This window comes from Sapajus apella, unplaced genomic scaffold (assembly GCF_009761245.1).
Source record: "Sapajus apella isolate SASKATOON/1434 unplaced genomic scaffold, GSC_monkey_1.0 scaffold95, whole genome shotgun sequence".
Classification (NCBI taxonomy): Eukaryota; Metazoa; Chordata; class Mammalia; order Primates; family Cebidae; genus Sapajus; species Sapajus apella.
In genome coordinates this window covers 1,387,475-1,409,626 of record NW_022437035.1, presented here as the reverse complement: position 1 = coordinate 1,409,626, position 22,152 = coordinate 1,387,475, and the positions used below count along the sequence as shown (strand labels likewise).

General features: G+C 50.2%; 1 protein-coding gene across 3 annotated transcripts; it reads right to left on the bottom strand.

The window, feature by feature from the left end:
* Nucleotides 1-13,096: 13,096 nt before the first annotated feature.
* On the bottom strand, nt 13,097-21,788 carry ZNF70 (zinc finger protein 70). 3 transcript variants are annotated; one of them, XM_032256681.1, is made up of 2 exons: nt 21,400-21,770; nt 13,097-16,722 (listed from the first exon to the last, which is right to left on the bottom strand). In XM_032256681.1, the coding sequence occupies exon 2, from the start codon at nt 16,641-16,643 to the stop codon at nt 15,303-15,305; it is 1,341 nt and encodes a 446-aa protein (XP_032112572.1). In that variant the 5' UTR covers nt 16,644-16,722; nt 21,400-21,770; the 3' UTR covers nt 13,097-15,302. The 3 variants fall into 3 exon arrangements, with proteins under 3 accessions (XP_032112572.1, XP_032112571.1, XP_032112570.1); XM_032256680.1 differs by having other exon boundaries at nt 14,065-16,722; nt 21,669-21,788; XM_032256679.1 differs by having other exon boundaries at nt 14,065-16,722; nt 21,219-21,648.
* Nucleotides 21,789-22,152: the final 364 nt, after the last annotated feature.

Here is a 22,152-nt window from a genome sequence, read left to right as displayed (position 1 = left end):
AATAGTTATTGGTTTCGTGTTTTTTGAGACTACATTATTATGTGTATACAGATTTAAAACTGTTGGTCTGGTTGGTGGCTTACGCCTACAATCCTATCACTTTGGGAGGCCAAGGCAGGAGGATCACTTGAGCCCAGAAGTTTGAAACCAGCCTTGGAAGCATGGTGAAACCCCATCTCTACAAAAAAATTAAAAACTAGCCAGGTATGGTAGCTTGCACCTGTAGTCCCAGCTGCTTGGGAGGCTGAGGTGGGAGGATCACCTGAGCCCAGGAGGTCTAGCCTGCGATGAGCCGTGATCACACCACTGCACTCCAGCCTGGGCAACAGAGTGGGACCTTGTCTCAAAACGAAAACAAAAAATACTTATGACCTCCTGATGAGGTAAACCTTTTCTTTTTTATGAGACTGAGTTTTGCTCATATTACCCAGGCTGGAGTGCAATGGCACATTCTTGACTCACTGCAACCTCCACCTCCCAGGCTCAAGCGATTCTCCTGCCTCAGCCTCCAGAGTAGCTGGGATTACAGGTGCCCACCACCATACCCAGCTAATTATTGTATTTTTAGTAGAAGCAGGCTTTCACCATATTGGCCAGGTTCGTCTTGAACTCCTGACCTCAGGTGATCCACTCATCTCGGCCTTCCAAAGTGCTGGGATTACAGGCATGACCTACCACACCCAGCCAAAATAAAACTTTTTTTTTTTTTAATTTGAGACAGAGTCTAACCCTGTTGCCCAGGCTGGAGTGCAATAGTATGATCTTGGCTCACTGCAACCTCTGCCTCCCAGGTTCAAATGGTTCTCCTGCCTCAGCCTCCCAAGTAGCTGGAATTACAGGCACCCACCACCACATCCAGCTAATTTTTGTATTTTTAGTAGAGATGGCCTTTCACCATGTTGGCCAGGATGGTCTCGAACTCTTAACCACGTGATTCACCCACCTTGGCTTCCCAAAGTGCTGGGATTACAAGCGTGAGCTACCATGCCTGGTCGAAATAAAACTTTTATTAGCATGAAATAGCCCTATTTATTCCAAATGATACCTTTTACCTTCAATTTTCTTCTGTCTGATATCTATATAACTACACCAGTTTTCTTTTGAGTAGGAATTTCATGGTATCTTTATCTGTTTACTTTTAGCCATTCTCTATCCTAGCCCCGCATACTTGCACATGGGAGCTCTTCTCTAAAAGACTTAAATGTGCCCTTATATTGTGCAAGTTTCATGTCTGTTCTTGCATTTCCAAGTTTAGTTGCATCTCTGTGACGGGATTGCTAGGCCTTTTCTGTGCAGTATCGGGTCTGGGATACATGCCAGGTGCCTCTCCCGCCATGATTCCAGAGCACATGTGCAGTGTCTCTTACAGACCATGTCAGAGAGCCATCCTTCGGGTACCAGAAACCCAACTCAAATGGCCTCAGACAAGGAGGGAGTTATTGCCTGGCATAACCGGGAATCCAGACGTGGAGCACCTAGGGTCACCCGATCCCAGAGCCCTGGTCCCATTTCTCTGGGTTTCTCCCTGCCCTTTTTCCTCAGCTGGCTGGATTTACTCATGGGAAGCCTTATCAGACCAGAAGCCCAGGGGATACAGAGAGGCTTTCTCCATCGACCATGCTGAGGGGCCCATTCCTGATGACCAGGACCAGGGCCCAAGCCTGACTGCCTTCCTTGGAGCACAGCATTGGAATGGAGTGATGGAGGCCTCAGGCCTAGGACAGGCAGCTGACCACCACCCTCCCCTCCCCACCATCCAGGCCAGGGACAGCCTGAGAACCAACTAACAATCCAACAAGGGGGACACACTCGGTGGAACTCCAGAAGGCGCAGCAGGAACCAGGCCCAAGGCCTCTGACGTCAGGGCTCACAGAAACCCAGGGGTCTCCCCACCCAGGCATGCAGTATGATGGAGACTCTCTCCTTGAAAAAACTTGAGCCAGGCTCCTCTAAGCCTTATCAACTAGGCTTTGACCTTGAGCTTCAGTGTCCACCTTAATTGGGTCTACATTGCACAGTTTTAGCAAGGTTCCTGCTAAGTGGGTTTAGCCACAGTCACCTAACCTCAACATCTGATCACCTTCCCTATCTGATCAAATTCCCAATCCCCCGGGTGATGTCTGATCAACCTGGCCTGCGGTCCGAGGAATCCTGGGAGGCCGGTTTAGCCGGAACCCCGCTTAGCCCTGAGATGCTTCCTCTCAGCCATTTCCCACCCACTCCCCCAATCCTACTCCAGGCTATAAATCCCCACTTGCCCATGCTGTATTCACATGGAGTCCAGCCTCATATCAGGACCTCTTCCCCACTGCAGTAGCTCCTGATAACATCTGTTTTGACCCTTTTGCTACTGTCCAGTTCTGGTCTTTCTTTTCCTTTTTTCTTTTTATTTTTTGCGACAGAGTCTTGCTCGGTTGCCCCGGCTGGAGTGCAGTGGCACAATCTTGGCTCACCACAACCTCCCCCTCCTGGGTTCAAGCAATTCTCCTCCCTCAGTTTCCCAAGTAGCTGAGATTATAGGCAGCCACCACCACGCCTGGCTGGTTTTTTCGTATTTTTTAGTAGAGATGGAGTTTTGCCATGTTGGCCAGGCTGGTCTCGAACTCCTAACCTAGGGATCCACACGCCTCGGCTTCCCAAAGTGCTGGGATTATGGGTGTGAGCCACCACGCCTGGCCTCAGCTCTGGTTTTCTATAACAAGCTGGGAAGGCACTCGGTGGGAGGGTTCAGCCCACAATGGAGAAGTCTGTTGAGAAACTCTTTCTTCTTACAGGTCACACCTGAGCTGCCCTCCTCCTGAGACCTGAAAGAGCTTCCAGGCAGGGGGCCCTCCTGTGTGCCCAGCAGGTGCCTAGGGCCACCATCTAAGAGGGTGCTCACTCTCAGGTGCTGACCCTGCACTCACACAGGTGCCTGCTCCCCTTACCCTGGTCCTGGGCAGCCCCGGTACCTCTGCATCTGGCCTCTGACGGAGCAGGCCTTTTGTGAGTGATGGCTGTCACTTCCTTTCTGCTACCGAGTATCTCACAAATTTCTTTTTTAGCCAATTCTAACCCCAAATCGTATGGAGGAGGGGATTGTGGGAAACCTAGTTTAGCAAGGGGGACACAGGGCAAAGCCACTCCAGCCCACCTTTGTCATTGTGGCATTTCTGCACACGTCCTCTAACCATATTAACCTCCAAATAAAGCCAATAGCAGCACCATGCTTCTGCCTAATGTGATGCAACTATGCTCATGTAACCAAAACAGGCTAACCCTGCCCCAGAGACTCGGGTCTATAGATCACTTCATCCACCCTCAGGTGACATTTATTAATTTTCCATCTGATACACACACGCACACACACACACACCTTTGATATTCTGTAACTTAGATATCAAAATAGGTGGCCAGGTGTGGTGGTTCATGCCTGTAATCCCAGCACTTTGGGAGGCCGAGATGGGTGGATCACCTGAGGTCAGGAGTTCAATACCAGCCTGGCCAACATAGCGAAACTCCATCTCTACTAAAAATACAAAAAATTTGCCTGATATGGTGGCAGGTGTCTGTAATCCCAGCTACTTGGGAGGCTGAGGCAGGAGAATCACTTGAACCTAGGAGACGGAATTTGCAGTGAGCCGAGATGATGCCACTGCATTCCAGCCGAGGCAACAAGAGCAAAACTACATCTCAAAAAAAAAAAAAAAAAAGGTATCAAAATAGGTTACCAGCCAGGCAAGGTGGCTCACGCCTACAATCCCAGCACTTTGGGAGGCCAAGGTGGGCAGATCTCCTGAGCTCAGGAGTTCAAAACCAGCCTGGGCAACATGGTGAAACTTTGTTTCTACAAAAAATACAAAAATTAGCCGGGCACGGTGGCCTGCACTTGTAGTCCCAGGTACTCGGGAGGCTGAGGTGGGAAAATCACCTGCACCCAGGAGCTCAAAGTTACAGTGGGCTATGATGGCACCACTGCACTCCAGCCTGGGCAACAGAGCAAGACGGTGTCTCACACAAAAAAAAGATCCCAAAAACATATATAGAGAGAGTAAAAAATATGTAATTGTTTATATATAATGAAAACATTTTGGCCAGGCATGGTGGCTCACGCCTGTAATCCCAACACTTTGGGAGGCTGAGTCGGGTGGATCACGAGGTCAAGAGATCAAGACCATCCTGGCCAACATGGTGAAACCCTGCCTCTACTAAAAATACAAAAATTAGCTGGGTGTGGTGGTACATGCCTGTAGTCTCAGCTACTCAGGAGGCTGAGGCAGGAGAATCGCTTGAACCTGGGAGGTGGAGTTTGCAGTGAGCCGAAATTGCACCACTGCACTCCAGCCTGGCAACAGAGCCAGACTCCGTCTCAAAAAAAAAAAAAAATTAAAAGCAGGTCACTCATTAACGTAAGATGTATTAAGCATAGGGAAATAAGGGGAAGAAAGAAAGTGTTACTAGTGTTACTATAAATGCAAATATGGTCATAGCAAAACAAGAAACATCCTATGAGAGTCCTTTCTGTCACTCTCACACGGTGGCAGCTGGTGGTTACTGTTTCCAGTACCCATTGTGTATTCTCTGTGCCCTCAGCAGGTACCTTGGTGTTACCTATCTGGTGGGGTGACTCAAACATTTATTCCTGAGGATCTGGGCCATTCACACTCCTGCCTGAACTACGTGGCTTTAGTTTGCAGTAACTGTTACCACAGGACATGAAGGGACCCCGAGGCTCTCAGTGTTGCAGACATACCCCTGCCTCATCCCTCTCTGTGTAGCAGCACCCCAATACCCTCATAGTTTGGCTCAATCCCCCTGCATCTGTTGTTCTCTGGCAGAAGGAGCTCACAGTGGCCGGGGGGCAGCCTCCTGTGGAGTTAGTGGAAGAGTTTATCTCTTGGGAATTAAAGCCTCTAAAGCAGCAGAACCCAGAGCTGTGTGGATGGGGAGCATCTTTGCTTGTGGATTTCCAGAGCCATGAATCCTGGCTAGGGGTGAAATGATGCCACATAATGGCGTTCTGGTTGCATTTTAGTGATTTCTAGCATCAACTGCACGGTACTAGAAAAGCGCAACCTGTACTTCAGCCCTTTGATTTTTTTTTTCTTTCTTTTTTTTTTTTTTTTTTTTAGATGGAGTGTTTGCTCTGCCACCCAGGCTGGAGTATAGTGGTGCGATCTCGGCTCACTGCAACCTCCACCTCTTGGGTTCAAGTAATTCTCTTGCCTTAGCCTCCCAAGGAGCTGGGATTACAGGCATGCACAACCACACCCAGCTAATTTTTGTACTTTTAGTAGAGATGGGATTTCGCCATGTTGCCCAGGCTGGTCTCAAACTCCTGAGCTCAAAGTGATCTGCCTGCCTCGGCCTCCCAAAGTGCTGGGATTACAGGTTTGAGACTCTATGCCCAGCCAGCCTTTTGATATTTGGGGACACATTCTTTATAGCCTGGCATATGTGCACTTTGTTCCATGTCTGCTTGAAAAGAATGCATCCTGCCCTCGGGGTGTGCTCCGCTCGTCAAGGGCATCAGGCTGTATAGACTTCCTCAAACCTTCACTAGCCTTTCATGGCCCACTTATTCCACTAATTACAGAGATGTATAAGAATCTGGGAGTACCTCTACATCTATAGGAGTCCCACAGTTGGAACGGGCTCTCCTAGACAGGTCTGGCCTTCAGAATGGTTGAAGCAAAAGGAAGAAAAAGACGCTGAGCCTCAAGCAGAGATGTGGGGGTCCTCCTCCCCCAGCTGAGCCTGGGACAGTCTGACAGCGCCCCCTGGTGGCCTTCTGCTGCAGGTCACATACCTACACCCTCAAAGACTGCAGTGGAGCTTCAGACAAGGTGAGCGCTGTTCCCAGGCCCCGTTCTTGCTGGATCGGTCAGGTAGGTCTCTTCCTCTCCCTCCCTGTGACTCCCTTTCTCCACCGAAAAGGAAATGGGCTCCTGCCAGCCTTCTTGCTGTCTGAGAACGTGAAATGACAAGGCCTCATGTTGTGATCTTGGAACACTCCAAGCGCCTCCCACTTCACTCTTCTGTGAACTGAGCTTCCCTCACCATTTCTGCTGACCCCATCCATGAAACGGGGAAGAAACCAAGGGCAAGCTGAGCCTCAGCCATTGTGAGGGTGTGTCTGAAGCCTGGAGGTTCCTGGTCAGGAGCTAGGTTGTGGAGCATGGGCTCAGGGAAAAGTATGGCTGGGGTACTTGTGAAATCATTGTTAGGAAATACATAAATATGCCAGGCATTAAGGTGACATGAAAACATAACATTGAGACGCAAGAAGAAAAGAGTTATAGTTGGAGCCTGTTTTCTCTTTCACTAACCAAAGGGCTGGCTCTGACCCCAAATTTGGCCTTCTGCCCTGGTTCAGCTGCACCTGGCACCCAGAATACAGCACAGGGCTGGGGAGGGGCGTGGAGCGGGAGCAGGCCCTCTCAGAGTAACTAGCATGGGAATAGGACTCCCCCGAACCTCCAGCCCAAGCTCCTTCTGCGGCTATGGGAGGGGTGTTTCCCAAGGGACGTCCTTCCCTCCAGCGGAAGGCATGTTAAGGGAACACAGGAGTTCAATGGGGCTGGAGCACAGAGGTTCCAGAGATAGGGAGCCAGATCAGGAAGGGCCTGCAGGCTGGCCTGGACACTCTGGTTTACAGGGGACTCAGTGGGGGTGTTTGAGGAAGAGAGTGACCCCATCAGACTAGCAGGGTAGAAAGCACTCTGGCTGCCGAAGGCAGAATGGATGGGAGGGCAGTCAGGTCAGGAGGCTGTGCACTGGGCCAACAGAGGGATGGGAGCAGCCTCAGGTAAGGCAGAGTGATCAGAGAGAAGGAAGTGGCATCCAGTGATGTCAAGGAGCAGGACTTGGGCGGCTCTGTGAATTAGAAGGTAGAAGAGGAGGTGGGTGTTTGATTCCAGGCTTAAGGGGAGGGAAGGACAGGAAGTAGAGGGCCGAGAAGCACCATCAATATGCACAACAGGCAACAGAAAGTCACTTGCTCACACAGCAAGTGCTGCTGGGAGGCCTACTCCACAGCCTCCTCAGGGGCAGAGCCCACCCCTCCAGGGCCCAGTCTGCATAGTGGGAGAGGAAGATGGGCAGAGAGAGGCTGATATTGGGCACCTCTGGGGCAGGCTGTTGATAGAAGGGGGAGGCTTCAAGCTTTAAGTAAGGCGCCCAGCCGGATGCAGTGGCTCACTGTAATCCCAGCACTCTGGGAGGCTGAGGCGGGTGGATCACCTGAGGTCATACAAAAATTAGCTGGGTGTGGTGGTGGGCGCCTGTAATCCCAGCTAATTGGGAGGCTGAGGCAGGAGAATCACTTGAACCCAGGAGGCAGAGGTTGCAGTGAGCCAAAATTGCACCACTGCACTCCAGCAAAACTCCATCTCAACAACAAAACAAAAAACAAACAAAAAAGCTCCCTTGTATAAGACAAGGAGAAAGTCCTAGCAGCCCCCAAGAGGGGCGCTGTACTCCCTGGCCTTCCCCAACTATGATCCCAGGATGGCTCTGCAATTTTGAGGGGCTGTGGTCCTGGCAGAAGACCAATCCAGAAGCACGAGGCGCCTCTCCCTTTTCCTGTAGATGAGACTATGTAAGGATTAAGCTGGGAGAAGCAAATGCGGCTGACACTGAAGGTTTTCTAGCACACACCCCTCAGCAGCATTCTGATGGGCAGGCAAGTGTTTGGCCTCTGTGGTGTGGGAGGGATGGACCACACATGGCATCTTGGGTCAAGATCCTCCATCCCCTTGCACCCCAATTCTATACTCACTAGGCAACCTTCTGACTTGGTTTCCCACATTATTAGATACTGAAAATTGTGTCGTTTTCCTACAAGAAGAGGGTTTCTCTTTCCCTACCCCCATTAAATGGATGCATTGGCATGCTGGCAAATACATCCACCTCGCATGAAGTCAGTAAACGTCCTCTCGTCCCCAAGGGTCAAGCAACTCCAAATGAACCAAGGCCATTTGGTTTGCACCTTGGCCCGTGGTGGTTAAATCCACGTGCTGCCACTGGTTAGTCCCAGTAGCAACTGGCCAGGGCCCCAGCATAACATCCAGAATTGTTCTTCCCAATGGCTGCTAGGTAGATCTGCTGCTAACTCACCACACACCTTGAGTAAGACATCAACCTGTTTTTCCATATGCATCAGGAGCAGCCAGAAGTGACCATCTTCTCAAGCCTTTGCAGCTGTGACAGTGCTGCCCTTCTCTCCCTGGGGCAGATGGTAGTACCCTGCAGGGGGTGGGGCTAACACGCAGGGGAGGAATGACCAGGGACAGACAGCTGATGGGGATGGGAGGATGAGATCAGGACCCGACCCCCCTCTCTTCAAATGATTATGCATATGGGTTCACTCAGGGAGGGTGGGACAGATCTGTGATGTTTAGTTCTTTGCTATATCTGGCAGTGTTTTTTTTTTTTTGTTTTGTTTTTGCTCTGAGATGGAGTTCACTCTTGTTGCCCAGGCTGGAGTGCAGTGGCACTATCTCAGCTCACTGTAACCACCGCCTCCCCAGTTCAAGTGATTCTCCTGCCTCAGGCCTCCCAAGTAGCTGGGATTACAGGCGCCTGCCACTATGCTCGGCTAATGTTTTGTATTTTTAGTAGAGACAGCGTTTCATCATGTTGGCCAGGTTGGTCTGGAACTCCTGATCTCAGGTTATCCACCCACCTCGGCCTCCCAAAATGCTGGGATTACAGGTGTGAGCCATTGCGCCTGGCTCTGGCAGTGTTTTCCAAAAAGTAAAATATAATGTAATGCTCTATGTTATGTTGAAAGAACTTTGGTATTAAAAACAGAAAGTTAAAGAAATACTTCAGCTGGGAGCGGTGGCTCATGCCTGTAATCCTAGCACTTTGGGAGGCTGAAGCCAGAGGATCACCTGAGGTCAGGAGTTCAAGACCAGCCTGATCAACATGGTTAAAGCCCATTTCTACTAAAAATACAAAAAAAATTAGCCAGGTGCGGTGGTGCAAGTCTGTAATCCCAATTACTCGGGAGGCTAAGGCAGGAGAATCACTTGAACCTGGGAGGTAGAGGTTGCAGTGAGCTGAGATCACACCACTGCATTCCAGTTTGGGCTACAGAGCAAGACTTTGTCTCAAAAAAAAAAGGCTGGGTACGGTGGCTTACAACTGTAATCCCCAGCACTTTGGGAGGCCGAGATAAGTGGATCACCTGAGGTCAGGAGTTCAAGACCAGCCTGACCAACATGGCAAAACCCCATCTCTACTAAAAATACAAAAAAAATTAGCTGGGCTTGGTGGCGGGTGCCTGTAAGCCCAGCTACTCAGAGGCTGGGGCAGGAGAATCACTTGAACCCAGGAGGTGGAGGTTGCAGTGAGCGGAGATCTCGCCATTGCATTCCAGCCTGGATGACAAGAACAAGACTTCATCACAAAAAAGTTCAAAAAAAAAAAAAAGGACAGGCATGATGGCTCACGCCTATAATCCCAGCACTTTGGGAGGCCTCTGGCCAACATGGTGAAACCCCATCTCTACTAAAATACAAAAAATTAGCCAGGTGTGGCGGCATGTGCCTGTAGTCCCAGCTACTTGGGAGGCTAAGGCAGGGGAATCGCTTGAACCTGGGAAGCAGAGGCTGCAGTGAGCCGAGATTGTAGCACCACACTCCAGCCTGGGTACAGAGCAAGACTCCATCTTAAAAAAGAAAAGAAATACTTCAAAATACTAATGATGTAATAATCAACTGCACCTCATAGTTTGCTAAGCATATTTGCATTCCGTCCACCTCTGAGCCCCCCAAGGCTGTGAGGTGGCATCATTCCCCCATGTTATAGCTGAGAACCCTGAAGTCAGAGGCTGTAACTTGAGGAATGGGCTAGATCACATCCTGACACTGAACCCAAATGTGACAAGAAGAGAGGCAGGTGGGCCCAATGGCAGACCTCTAGTCTATCCAGAAATGCCACTCCACATGTGGTTAATAACTCATAGACATGGGGCTGAGGGATAAGCATGGCCTTTACAGGTTAAATTAGTTAATATGTATATTAAAATATTAAAATGAAAATAAATTGTGCCTTGCTTAACAATAGTATTGTTGATAGATCTTCTTGTATAGCCAGAAAAAGAATTTGACAGAAAGAACCAGAAAACAAAGTCTAACAATTTGCTGTTTATGTACAGATGTATAGCAAAATATATACACAAATTTAAAAATAAAATGCTAAGCTAAACTCTACCATGCAAATTCAAGAAAAGCAAGAGGTTTTAATTATAATATTTGGAAAAGAGAAGTTAAGGCTAGAAATAGTAAAACAGACACAGAGGGTACTAAAAGGCATAGTTTTTCAAAATATCACTATGAAATATATATGCCCCAACACGATACTTACTGAAAAGTTATACCCTGCCTATTTCTCAAAAAGAACTTGAGAAAACTGCACAACATAGGGTCAATACATATAAACAGAAACTAAAAGTGAAACAGGAGGCAGGGCATGGTGGCTCATGCCTGTAATCCCAGCACTTTGGGAGGCTGAGGAGGGCAGATCACCTGAGGTCAGGCGTTCCAGACCAGCCTGACCAACATGGAGAAACCCCATCTCTACTAAAAACACAAATTTAGCCAGCATGGTGGTGCGTGCCCGTAATCCCAGCGGAGGCTGAGGCAGGAGAATTGCTTGAACCCAGGAGGTGGAGGTTGTGGTGAGTTGAGATCATTGCACTCTAGCCTGGGCAACAAAAGTGGAACTCTGTCTCCAAAAAAAAAAAAAAAAAAAAAAAAAGTGAAACAGGAATATATAAGGAAAAAACACAAAAATCAAACTATGATTACATCAAGTAAATGAGTGTTCTGAACGGTTTTGGTGTCACAGAGGCATTTAAAAATATGGCAAATACTACAATCCCTGTCCCAGCAAAACGTCTCCCTGCACGTACCCAGCTTTGTTTCATCCCTAGGGGTCCACAGCAAACCCCTGCGTGCTCAGGACTCCTAGGCAGGCCATGGACCCCGAGTTGAGGACTCTAAAGTAAATGAAAGCCAGAGAATGTACGGATTTGAATAAACTAATGAAAAAATTGAGTTAACAAATAGAACTGGTAGAATAAAAACACATTTTGAGATTATACAAATGCTTTTATAAAAATTGATAATATATTTGGGCCCAAAGAAGTCCTATGGACTCTTAGAAATGTTGACACCACAGTACAGTAAGAAATAAGCAGCAATACCCTAAGCATTCCTCACTTAGAAATATTTTTAAATAATAACACTTGGGCCAAAAGGAAATTCTTAATACTGTAACAAAAAACACCACATGGCAAAACTTACGAAGTGCAGACAAAGCTGTAACTCTAAGAAGAAAAAAACATAGACCAAAGTACCTACATACTAGAAATATTTAAAATATGATTAATTATATCTAAGTGATTTTAGAATTATAAGGTAATAAACCAAACAAAAAGGAGAATACATATATGCAGACAAAACAATGAGATTAGTAAACAAAGCAAGAGCTGGAGTTTTGTAATACTCAACAACATCTAAGTAAACCACTGCCATAAAAAGAAAAAAAGGGGGCCAGGCACGGTGGCTCACGCCTGTAATCCCAGCACTTTGGGAGGCCGAGGCGGGTGGATCACGAGGTCAAGAGATCGAGACCATCCTGGTCAACATGGTGAAACCCCGTCTCTACTAAAAATACAAAAAATTAGCTGGGCATGGTGGCGCATGCCTGTAATCCCAGCTACTCAGGAGGCTGAGGCAGGAGAATTGCCTGAACCCAGGAGGCGGAGGTTGCGGTGAGCTGAGATCGCACCATTGCACTCCAGCCTGGGTAACAAGAGCGAAACTCCGTCTCCAAAAAAAAAAAAAGAAAAAAAGGTAGGACAACAAAAACAAAGAACAACTAAATTAAAAGATAACTGATTAAAATATCAGCAGGGATGAGCTTGTATAACTTTACACTGTTTGAGAATCTAAATAGAATGAGAGGGTTTTTAAAAATATCCAATAAGCTGCCCGGGCACAGTGGCTCATGCCTATAATCCCAGCACTTTGGGAAGCCTAGTCAGGCGGATTACAAGGTCAGAAGTTCAAGACCAGCCTGACCAACATGGTGAAACCCCGTCTCTACTAAAAATACAAAAATTAGCCGGGCATCGTGTAATCCAGCTACTCAGGAGGCTGAGGCAGGAGAACTGCTTGAACCCAGGAGGTGGAGGTTGCAGTGAGCCGAGATCCTGCCACTGCACTCCAGCCTGGGCGACAGAGCGAGACTCTGTCTCAAAAAAAAAAAAAAAATTTATATACATATAAAATAAAACAAGGAAAGAATTTGAACAGAAGGAACGAGGCTCTTCTCATACTTCCAAAAAAGGAAAGTACCTGGTTTTATCATGTTTATCTGTTAACCCTTGGGGGAGAGGGGGATCGTCATCTCCCTGTTACACAAAAAGAAGAAAAAGAGAGGGAGGGAGGGAGAGGAGAAAGTGCATGTTTCAAAATGCGAGAACGGACAGAATTATGAGGCGGGAGTAATGCCAGAGTGAGCAGGGGCAGCCTAAACTCCATGTGGCTTGCTCAGAGTCGGGGAAACCAGGCTGGCTGAAATGAGGGTTTATGTGCAGAAAAGCTCCTGAAAGTTGGTTTTAAGGAGTGTGGTGATTTGTGCAAAGTGATGCTTTAAAAATCAGTTTGGCTGGGGTGTGCAGGAAGGATGGGGAGGGAGAGACCAAAGGTAGGTAACAGACATTTGCCCGATGGTAGCGGTGGGAGAGCGCGGCAGGGTAAAGAGGAGGTAGATCTTTCAGAGGCCCCTGCCTGGTGCTGCCTGCTGTCCCCACCGCATCCTAGCGTTCTCTCTTCACTCTTGATAGAGACAGGTCACTTGCAGGCAATGCCCAGGGCACCACCCAGTTGGTCCAGCTGGTCACGCAGAGGGTTCTGGTGGACAACAGAGGCTGATTAAATGAGTTCTGGCCATGCCTCTGTCTAGCCCGTCTTTTCACACACGTAGCAAAGACAGGGGCTAGACAGAGGCATGGCCAGAACTCTCACCGTGACCTCTCCAGCCCATCACTTCCGTCATTTGGAAATCTCTGGCCTATCAAGCCCCACTTAGTAACAATTACGGCTTTCCCATATTTATTAATCAAAACTAGGCATAAGGGCCATGCTGAGCTTCTGATCAGCTGAAATAGCCACTGCTACCATGATAAGTCTATGTTAGCCCAGCCATAAATGTTTAGGGAACTTCAAAACAGCCTAGACTGCCTCCTTCCCCACTAGCTCTGAGCCCGAGGGAAGCCACAACTAAAGAGATCCCCGAGGCCTGGGACACACACTTTCCAAGCGCCCAGCTGACCAGCACTACCTGAGCCCATCCCTGAGGCTCCAGGTTGGTGGAGTGAGGAGTGGGGGCACTGAGACAGAATGGCCTTCAAGCTCTGCTCATCCAAAGCCAGCAGGCTGACATTGGAAGCTGTCAGGGGGTGCGTGAAAGCCCAGCACGGCCAGGCATGGTGGCTCACGCCTGTAATCCCAGCACCTTGGTAGACTGAGGCGGGCAGATCACGAGGTCAGTAGATTGACACCATCCTGGCCAACATGATGAAACCCCGTCTCTACTAAAACATAAAAAATTAGTCAGGCGAGGTGGTGCATGTCTGTAGTCCCAGCTACTTGGGAGGCTGAGGCAGGGGAATCGCTTGAACCCAGAAGGCAGAGGTTGCAGTGAGCCAAGATCCCACACTGCACTCCAGGCTGGCAACAGAGCAAGACCCTGTCTCAAAAAAAAAAAAAAAAAAAAGCCCAGCACAGGGCCCACAGCCTGGCCACACACTAGGAAGTTATAATCACCTGGGGAGCTTTAAAACATGCCACCATCAGGGCTGACTGAACTGGTCCAGGTGAAACAGGCAATGGTACTGTTTAAACAAGCCCCACGTGAACTCCAGTTGGCAGGCAGGGAGGACAGAGAGAATGTGGAAGTACAGAATGATGCTGCTACTATAGGAGGCTCAGGACAGCGTCCACGAGGAAGTGTCCTTGTGCAGGACACTGCATCTGAGGGCACACACAGCCCAGGCTGTAAGGGGCGGAGGGAGGGAAAGCCCTGTTCAATGAGAGGTCCCACTGCTCAGACACCAAATGGGAACATCTCTCCAGTCTGCACAAATGCACAGGGGTGGGACACGGGTCACTCTGGGTCTCTGTCCTCAGTCACCATGACTGCTCATAGTTGCCAAAACACTTTCACTTGTGGCCGAGTTCTAAATGACAGCCTGGCACCAACCCTTAGAGGCACATGGCTGGGTCCCATTACCCAACTCTTGGATGGGGAAATGGAGCCTGGGGAGGTTACAGGACTTGTTCAAGTTCACACAGGTAGGAGGGGGTGGAACTGGGACTTGAACCCAGGCCTTCTGATTGGACCACAGCCTCCTCCAACAAGTCACCCAGCTTCCCAGGTCCCCTGACACTGGGACAGAAGAGCTGCATCATTGCCAGACCAGACCAGACCCAGCCCTGCTGATGTCCAAGGCACACTGTGGTCTTGGGGACACTGCATGTCAGAGAGATTACTCCTGGAGGGCAAACATGTCCGGTGCCCAGGCTGAGTCACAGCCAGGTGTCAAACATCCTCTGGCCAACAGGACCAAACCTGTACCCTCCTGCAACACAGCTGTCTGAGGGAAACTGACCTCGGGCTAAGGAGAGGGTTAAGAGACCATGCCCAGCGGCTCCCCACCCTCACCCCCACTCCCAAGACCCACCCTCTAGACCTGCCTTTGCTCTGTTGACCTGTTTCTGTTGTTCCTACCAATGCCCAACCCAGTCGGAAAATTCCACTTTGCTGCTGACATATCTACTTTTGAATCCATCTTTCTTCCACTGATTTGGACTGTGAGTGTGGTTTCTGTCTTCTAAAAGTGCCAGGCTGCAGCCTGATTTAAAGAGTTCATCTGATATTTTCCTGGGTTTAACTCGACTTTCTCCCTCTTGGCATTTATTCTTCTTCTGGAATCCGGGAAAAGTGAAGCCAGGACAAAATGGAATCCTGTAGGCTTGGGAGTCCAATGCACGAAGGAGAAACTGAAGGCCAGCTCTCTTTTCCGGCTGCCCTCCCTATTGCCCTGCCTTCCCTTCCACGCAGGAAACCTGCAGAGAGCTGGCGGTCTTGGCAGGGGACACGCAGGGCCTTCCTGCTAGCGGGAGGTTCAGGAGCGCTTAGGTCGGAGGGTTTCCAATCAGCATCAGGGAGGTAGGCGGGGTCTGGAGACCATGCGACGTGGATAAGGGCTCCATCTGGCACAGGCTTTGCGTGGGCTCTTCTTTCTACAGCTTCTCCCCAGAATGGATCTTCTGATGCCGAATCAGGTGCGAGCTGCCCCGGAAGGACTTGCCGCACAGATTGCACACGTAGGGCTTCTCTCGGGTGTGGGTTTTGTAGTGCTCGATGAGGGCTGACCTGTGCCGGAAGGCCTTGCCGCACTCGCAGGTGTAGGGCTTCCTGCCGGTGTGGATTCTCTGGTGCTGGATGAGCGCGGAGCTGTGGCAGAAGGCCTTGCCGCACTGACAGCACTCGTACGGCTTCTCGCCGGTGTGGATGCGCTGGTGCTCGATGAGGGAGGAGCTCTGGCTGAAGGCCTTCCCGCACTTCTGGCATTTGTAGGGCTTCTCGCCGGTGTGGGTCTTGCGATGCTCGATGAGGTTGGAGCTCTGGCTGAAGGCCTTCCCGCACTCATCGCACTTGTACGGTTTCTTCCCGGTGTGGATGCGCTGGTGTCGGATGAGGTGTGACCTGTGGCAAAAGGCTTTCCCACAGAGATCGCACTCGTGAGGCTTCTTTAGGGTGTGGATCTTGCGGTGCTGACTCAGGCCCGAGCTCTGGTTGAAGGACTTCCCACATTCCTTACACTGATAAGGTCTCTCTCCCGTATGAATCCTCTCGTGTTTTCTGAGGCTGGAGCTCCGGCTGAAATCCTTCCCGCATTCCCTGCACTCGTAGGGCCTCTTTCCGGTGTGGATCTTTTGGTGCTGCGTGAGGGCGGAGCTCTGGCGGAAGGCCTTGCCGCACTCCCGGCACTCGTAGGGCTTCTCCCCGGTGTGGATGACCTGGTGCCGGAGCAGGTGGGAGCTCTGGCTGAAGGCCTTCCCGCACTCACAGCACTCGTAGGGCTTCTCCCCGGTGTGGATCACCAGGTGTCGGAGCAGGTGGGAGCTCTGGCTGAAGGCCTTCCCGCACTCTCGACACGCGTACGGCTTGGCTGGTTGTGGGGTTCTGTGAGGTGCATTAGGTCCTGAGTCCCCCCCGTCTGTGTCTGCATAATCGGGTGGGCTGGGTTCCTCACCGTGGATTATCTGACACACGCTGAGGTCGGATTTCTGGAGGAAGGTTTGGCCAAACAGCTCATCATCCTGGGCTCTGGTTCCTGGGGGGAGACTTTGATGCTGAACAGGGCTTGAGCACAGACTGAAATTGCCCTCGTAATCACCATGTTCCTCGCCTTGCTCACCAAGAGGGATCTCCTTGTAGATCACGGCCATTTGCTCCAAACCTCTTTGCTGAAGAAAAGTGTCCCCCAGGTCCTCCCCTGGGAAAAGTCCTTGTTGAGACTCTAACCTGTTCTCAAATGCAAAGGTCTCGCCAAACTTGGTTACTGGGGGAACCTCCATTGTGAGTCTGCTATCACCCCCAATGGTTGTATCTCTTTAAAAATGTTCTTCTTTGGGCCACACTCACTGTTTTCACAATCTGAAAAGAAAACGGGGAACGCTGTCAAGTCAGGGAGTCAAGCAGCTCATATGTACCTGCTTCCCGTCCTAGAATCTACGGTGGAAACAACCAAATACATCTAAGACACAATCTTGCCCTGAAGATGATCCCAAATGAGTTAGAGGCAAGTTTTGCTTACCAGAGACAACTGAAGGCCAGACAGACATAATCAAGTGCCACATCATGGTGTCTAGACTCTATGGGCTGAAGATGTTCAGAAAGGTGAGCTAAAACAGGAAGTGAGGGCTGGGTATGGTGGCTCATAAGTATAATCCTAGCACTTTGGGAGGCTGAAGCGGGCAGATGACTTGAGGTCAGGAGTTCAAAACCAGCCTGGTTGTATCGTGAAACCCCATCTCCACTAAAAATACAAAACAATTAGCCAGGTGTGGTGGGGGGGGTGCCTGTAATCCCAGCTACTAGAGAGGCTGAGGCAGGAGAATCGCTTAAACATGGGAGGCAGAGGTTGTAGTGAGCAGAGATCACGCCACTGCACTCCAACGTGGGTTCAGAGTAAGACTGTCTCAAACAACAACAAAAACCAGGAAGTAGACTGCAGAAAAGGAGCAAAACTCTAGCTACTGGGTGACATCGGGGGTTAGGTTTTGCTGGGAAAGAGAAAAAGAGCTCTTCCTTCTACACTAGGTCAGCCGCACTCCCTCCAGCCAGGTGCCCCAGCCTCGGAGTCAGCATGGCCACTCTTATTCTCACCCGACTGGTCCCATCCTATGTACTTCCTGAGGTTGCACGGACGGCATCTCTGCCTCTCAGTCCTCACTGTCACTCTGCAGCTCAGACTTCAGTGCTACCTCCTGGGATCTTTTCAGTGCTGGCCTCCAAACTAGCTGCTGACCCCCAGCTTCCACTTCTCCCTCTGATGCATGTCCTACACTAACGCTAGAGTCAAATATTCAAAACACAAGCCTGATTATGGTGGTTCCCTTCTTAGGATCTTGTGGCAGCCCAACTCCTTCACACCTGGTCCTTCCAATCCACTTCCTGCCTGTCTTTCCATACACTTCTTTTTTTTTTTTTTTTTTTTTTTTTTGAGATAGCCTCTTAACCTGTTGCCTAGGCTGGAGTGTAGTGGTGTGATCTTGGCTCACTGCAACCTCTGCCTCCTAGGCTCCAGTGATCCTCCCACCTCAGCCTGCTGAGCAGCTAGGACTACAGGTGTGTGCCACCACGCTCTGCTAATTTTTTAAATTTTCTTTTTTTGTTGTTCTTTTTGTAGAAATGAGTTCTCACTGTATTGCCCAGGCTGGTCCCCCCAATACTTCTAATTTTCCAGCTTGGTGACTAATTTGCACTGTTGTTGTCTGGTCCTAACAGGTCCTCTGCCATTCTCAGACTGCCACTTGCTCATCCTTCAGGACTCGTCCAAATGTTCCCTTTTCTCTGCACCCTGGGGTTCTTCACCCCACCGAGCCCCCCCCCCCCCCCGCCTCCCGTTAGCTTGAAAATTCCCTAAGGGCAAATACTACACTCCTTCATTTCAGAATCTCCAGCCACAAAAGCACAATCCCAGTGTACACAGCTGTTGAATAAATGATCAAATGGAGGAAATGCCATTTGTTTTTGTGCCAGAACTGTCAACTGTTTTGGTCAAAGAATATTTTATTCAAATAAGTCAACTGTCTAGGACAGGGATCCCCAACTACCGGGGCAGGGGACCAGCACCAGTCTGTGGCCTGGTAGGGACCGGGCTGCATAGCAGGAGGTCAAGCAGTAGGTTTGTGAGCATTATAGCCCGAGCTCTGCCTACTGTCAGATCAGCAGTGGCATTAGATTCTCAGAGGAACTCAAACCCTATTGTAAACTGTGCATGCGAGGGATCTAGGTTGTGCATTCCTTATTAGAATCTAATGCCTGATGATCTGAGGTGGAACGGTTTCATCTCAAAACCATCCCCCACATCCCCTACCTATTTATGGAAAAACCGTCTTCTGCAAAACTGGTCCCTGATGCCAAAAAGGTTGGGGACCACCAGGAGATATAAATAAATAAAACAGACAAAAGCAGAGCTGCTGCAGTCGAAGGAGGGTGCTTTAGCAGGGACAAGGAAGGAAGCTAGAACTACCCACTCAGCACCCCTCCCCCCAGCTGTGGCCCCTGAGGAAGCCCCGCAGAGCCCTATTCAGAAACTTCTGTGCTAGGTAAAGGCAAAGCCCTCAGGTGACACAATCATGAAAGCAATAGTGCATATTCACTGGGCACCTAGTATGTGCTAGGCACTAATAGGTCCTTCATGGCATCTCATTTAATCCTCAGAACTCTATACAAAGGTACTGTTATCATTTTTTTTTTTTTTTAAAGACAGAATCTCACTCTGTCGCCAGGCTGCAGTGCAGTGGCGTGATCTTGGCTCACTGCAACCTCTGCCTCCCGGGTTCAGGTGACACTCCTGCTTCAGATTCCCAAGTAGCTGCAATCACAGGTGTGTGCCACCATGCCCAAATAATTTTTGTATTTTTAGTAGAGATGGGGTTTCACTGTGTTGGCCAGGATGGTCTCTATCTCTTGACCGTGTGATCCGCCTGCCTTGGCCTCCTAAAGTTTGGGGATTACAGGCGTGAGCCACCACGCCCAGCCCGGTGATAACAGTACTGGGCGCCCAGCCCAGTACTTTTATTTTTATACTGAATCTAGTAAATGCCTCAAAAAAAAAAAAAAAAGAAAGAAAGAAAGAAAAAAGAAAAACCAAATTAATCAGAATAGTCATAACAGAACTCATTTCTACTTGGAAAAAAAAATTTTTTTTTTTTAAAGACAGGGTCTCACTCTGTCACCCAGGCTGGAGTGCAGAAGTGGAATCACAGTTCACACAGCCTTGACCTCCCCGGCTCAACTGATCCTCCCACCTCAGCCTCTCAAGAAGCTGGGACTACAGGGGCATCTCACCATACTGGGTTAGTTTTTTAATTTTTCTGTAGAGATGAGATAATATTATGTTGTCCAGGCTGGTCTTGAACTCCTGGGCTCAAGCAGTCCTCCCATCTCCACCTCCCAAAGTGCTGGATTACAGGCATGAGCCACCATGCCCAGCAGAAATGATTTTTTTTTTTTTTTTCTGAGATGAAGTTTCACTCTTGTCATCCAGGCTGGAGTACAACCTCCGCCTCCTGGGTTCAAGTGATTCTCCTGCCTCAGCCTCCTGAAAAGCGCCCGCTACAATGCCTGGCTAATTTCTGTATTTTTAGTAGAGATGGGGTTTCACCATGTTGGCCAAGCTGGTCTCTAACTCCTGACCTAAAGTAATTTGCCTACCTGAGCCTCCCAAAGTGCTGGGATTACAGGCGTGAGCCACGGCACCCGGACTAGGAATAATTTTTTTAATTGATTTTTCAGCCAATAGAAAGACTGGCTATGAAAAAAGCACTGGACTAAAGTATTTTCTTTTTCCAGGATGGAGGGCAGGGGTGTGATTACAGCTCACTGCAATCTCTGGCTCCCCAGGCTCAAGTGATTCTCCTATCTCAGCCTCTTAAGAAGGTGGGACTACAGGCATGTACCACCAAACCTGGCTAATCTTTGTATTTTTTGTAGAGATGGGGTTTCGAAATGTTGCCCAGGCTGGTATCGAATTCCTGAGCTCATCCGATCCACCCATCTCAGCCTCCCAAAGTGCTGATATTATAGGCATGAGCCCCCTCGTCCAGCCCTAAAGTATTTCAAACACTCTTTGATCAACTCCTCCCCCTCCCCCTCCTCCTCAGCAATCCATAATCTCCAACCCTTCCAGCTCTCTCACTCAATTTGTGCTTTTGCCCTCATGAAATCCAAGCCCCCATTTTTACTCCAGCTCTCCTCTTCCAGTTTCACCCTCTCTCCATCCAGCTTAGACCCTCCCTATGTATAGTAAGTCTAACCATGCGCATCACTTCAACTCTCACGCTGCAGCGCCATGCTCCTCACCTCCTGGTCCGCAGCAACCACAGCCGCTAAGTCCCAGCCTTCTCTGCCAATTCCCCCTAAGCTGTTCAATGTTGCCAAGAACAATCATACAACTATGTATGGCACCACGACAAATTTCAAGTTTCCGATTTCAGCTGCGACCTCAGCTCTGGCATCTGATGACTTCCTTACTGCCAAGTCCCTCTCTTCCCAGTCCTCACCTTCCCACCCCATCTGGCACTGCTCTCCAATACCTCCTTCTCAAAACCCTTCATTTCCGAGGTTGCAAATTGGCAGCCTGGAGATCCTGCTATGTTACGTTTGGCTCTCGAAGAGTTTGGCTTTTCCTGTTCATTTTCCTTAGTTGCCAGTACTGAAAACTCAGTAGGTTTCTGGCTTTCTCTTAAAAAACGAAGATGTGACAATATCCCTTCACCCGCCCACACTGCCTACCTGGGTGCATGAAAGCTTTGGGCTACCCCTCAACCCCATCCCCACCCTCGCTTTCTTCCCAATGTTCATGCCTTCCAAATAAGTTCTCTTTCTTGGTATCCTTGGATTGCAACTCTTCCTCCACCCACCTGTTAAATCCTGGTGTTCCCAAGCTTCCCTCCGTAGAGGCTTTCCATTCCCACTATGTGGCCCTTACACGCTGAAGTCTCCACTCAGGATAAAAAGTTGGCAATCCTTTATCTGTCCCCCACAACATGTTAAGTGTTTTTGGACCGAAAATGCAAAGATCTGGAACTCCATGCTTCCCACCTCTCTCCGGGCCTTCCCGGGGTCCTCCAGCATCTGTCATCCCATCCTCTAGAGAGTCCCCAGGGCCTGGGCACCGGGCAAACCCTTAGTGCTGTCAGGGTTTCCTGGCTGGGGGCCAAGAGTGGCCACGGACCCGCACACGCTGCCCAGGCGGCGACGTGGCGCCCCTACAGGTTTCCCCGCAACTGGGGACACGCACACCCAGAGCCACCGGAGGGACAGGTGGTCAGGCGGACTCGGGTCACACCGGCGGACGCTGGGCCACTCACCTGGGCCAGGGCGGGGCAGTTCACCTGGCCGGGGCGGGGCCGCAGGCGGGCGGGGCGGGGCCGCACCTGAGCTGCTCCAACCCGCGGCCGACGCGGCCGACGCGGCCGACGCGGCCTCGCTCCGCGGCAGCTGCTGACGCGGAGCCCGCGGCCGCCCGAGCGCCCAGAGCCCCGCCCCCGGCCCGCGGGCACTTCCGGGACCACTCTAGGCCGCGCGGAGGTCCCGGCGTCTCGGTGGTCCCAGCGTGCCGGGTGTTGCTGCGCGTAGCCTCCCGGGCCCCTGGACACGAGGACCCGAGTCAGGGGAGTCTGTCAGGTCGGCGTGGTGGCTCTGGCCGTCCCCGAGGCGCGTGCTGGCCGTGAGGGAAACGGGTGGGCAGGCGTTGGCAGGAGAGCAGAGGAGGAAACAGATCGGGACGGGCGGGCGGACCTGGAGCCGCCGGCACTCCGGGCACCTGCGCTGGGTGCAAGCCAGAAGCCACTG

Coding starts and splice junctions, on each gene's coding strand:
- ZNF70 (XM_032256680.1), bottom strand. CDS start 16,643: ATGGAGGTTCCCCCAGTAACCAAGTTTGGCGAGACCTTTGCATTTGAG.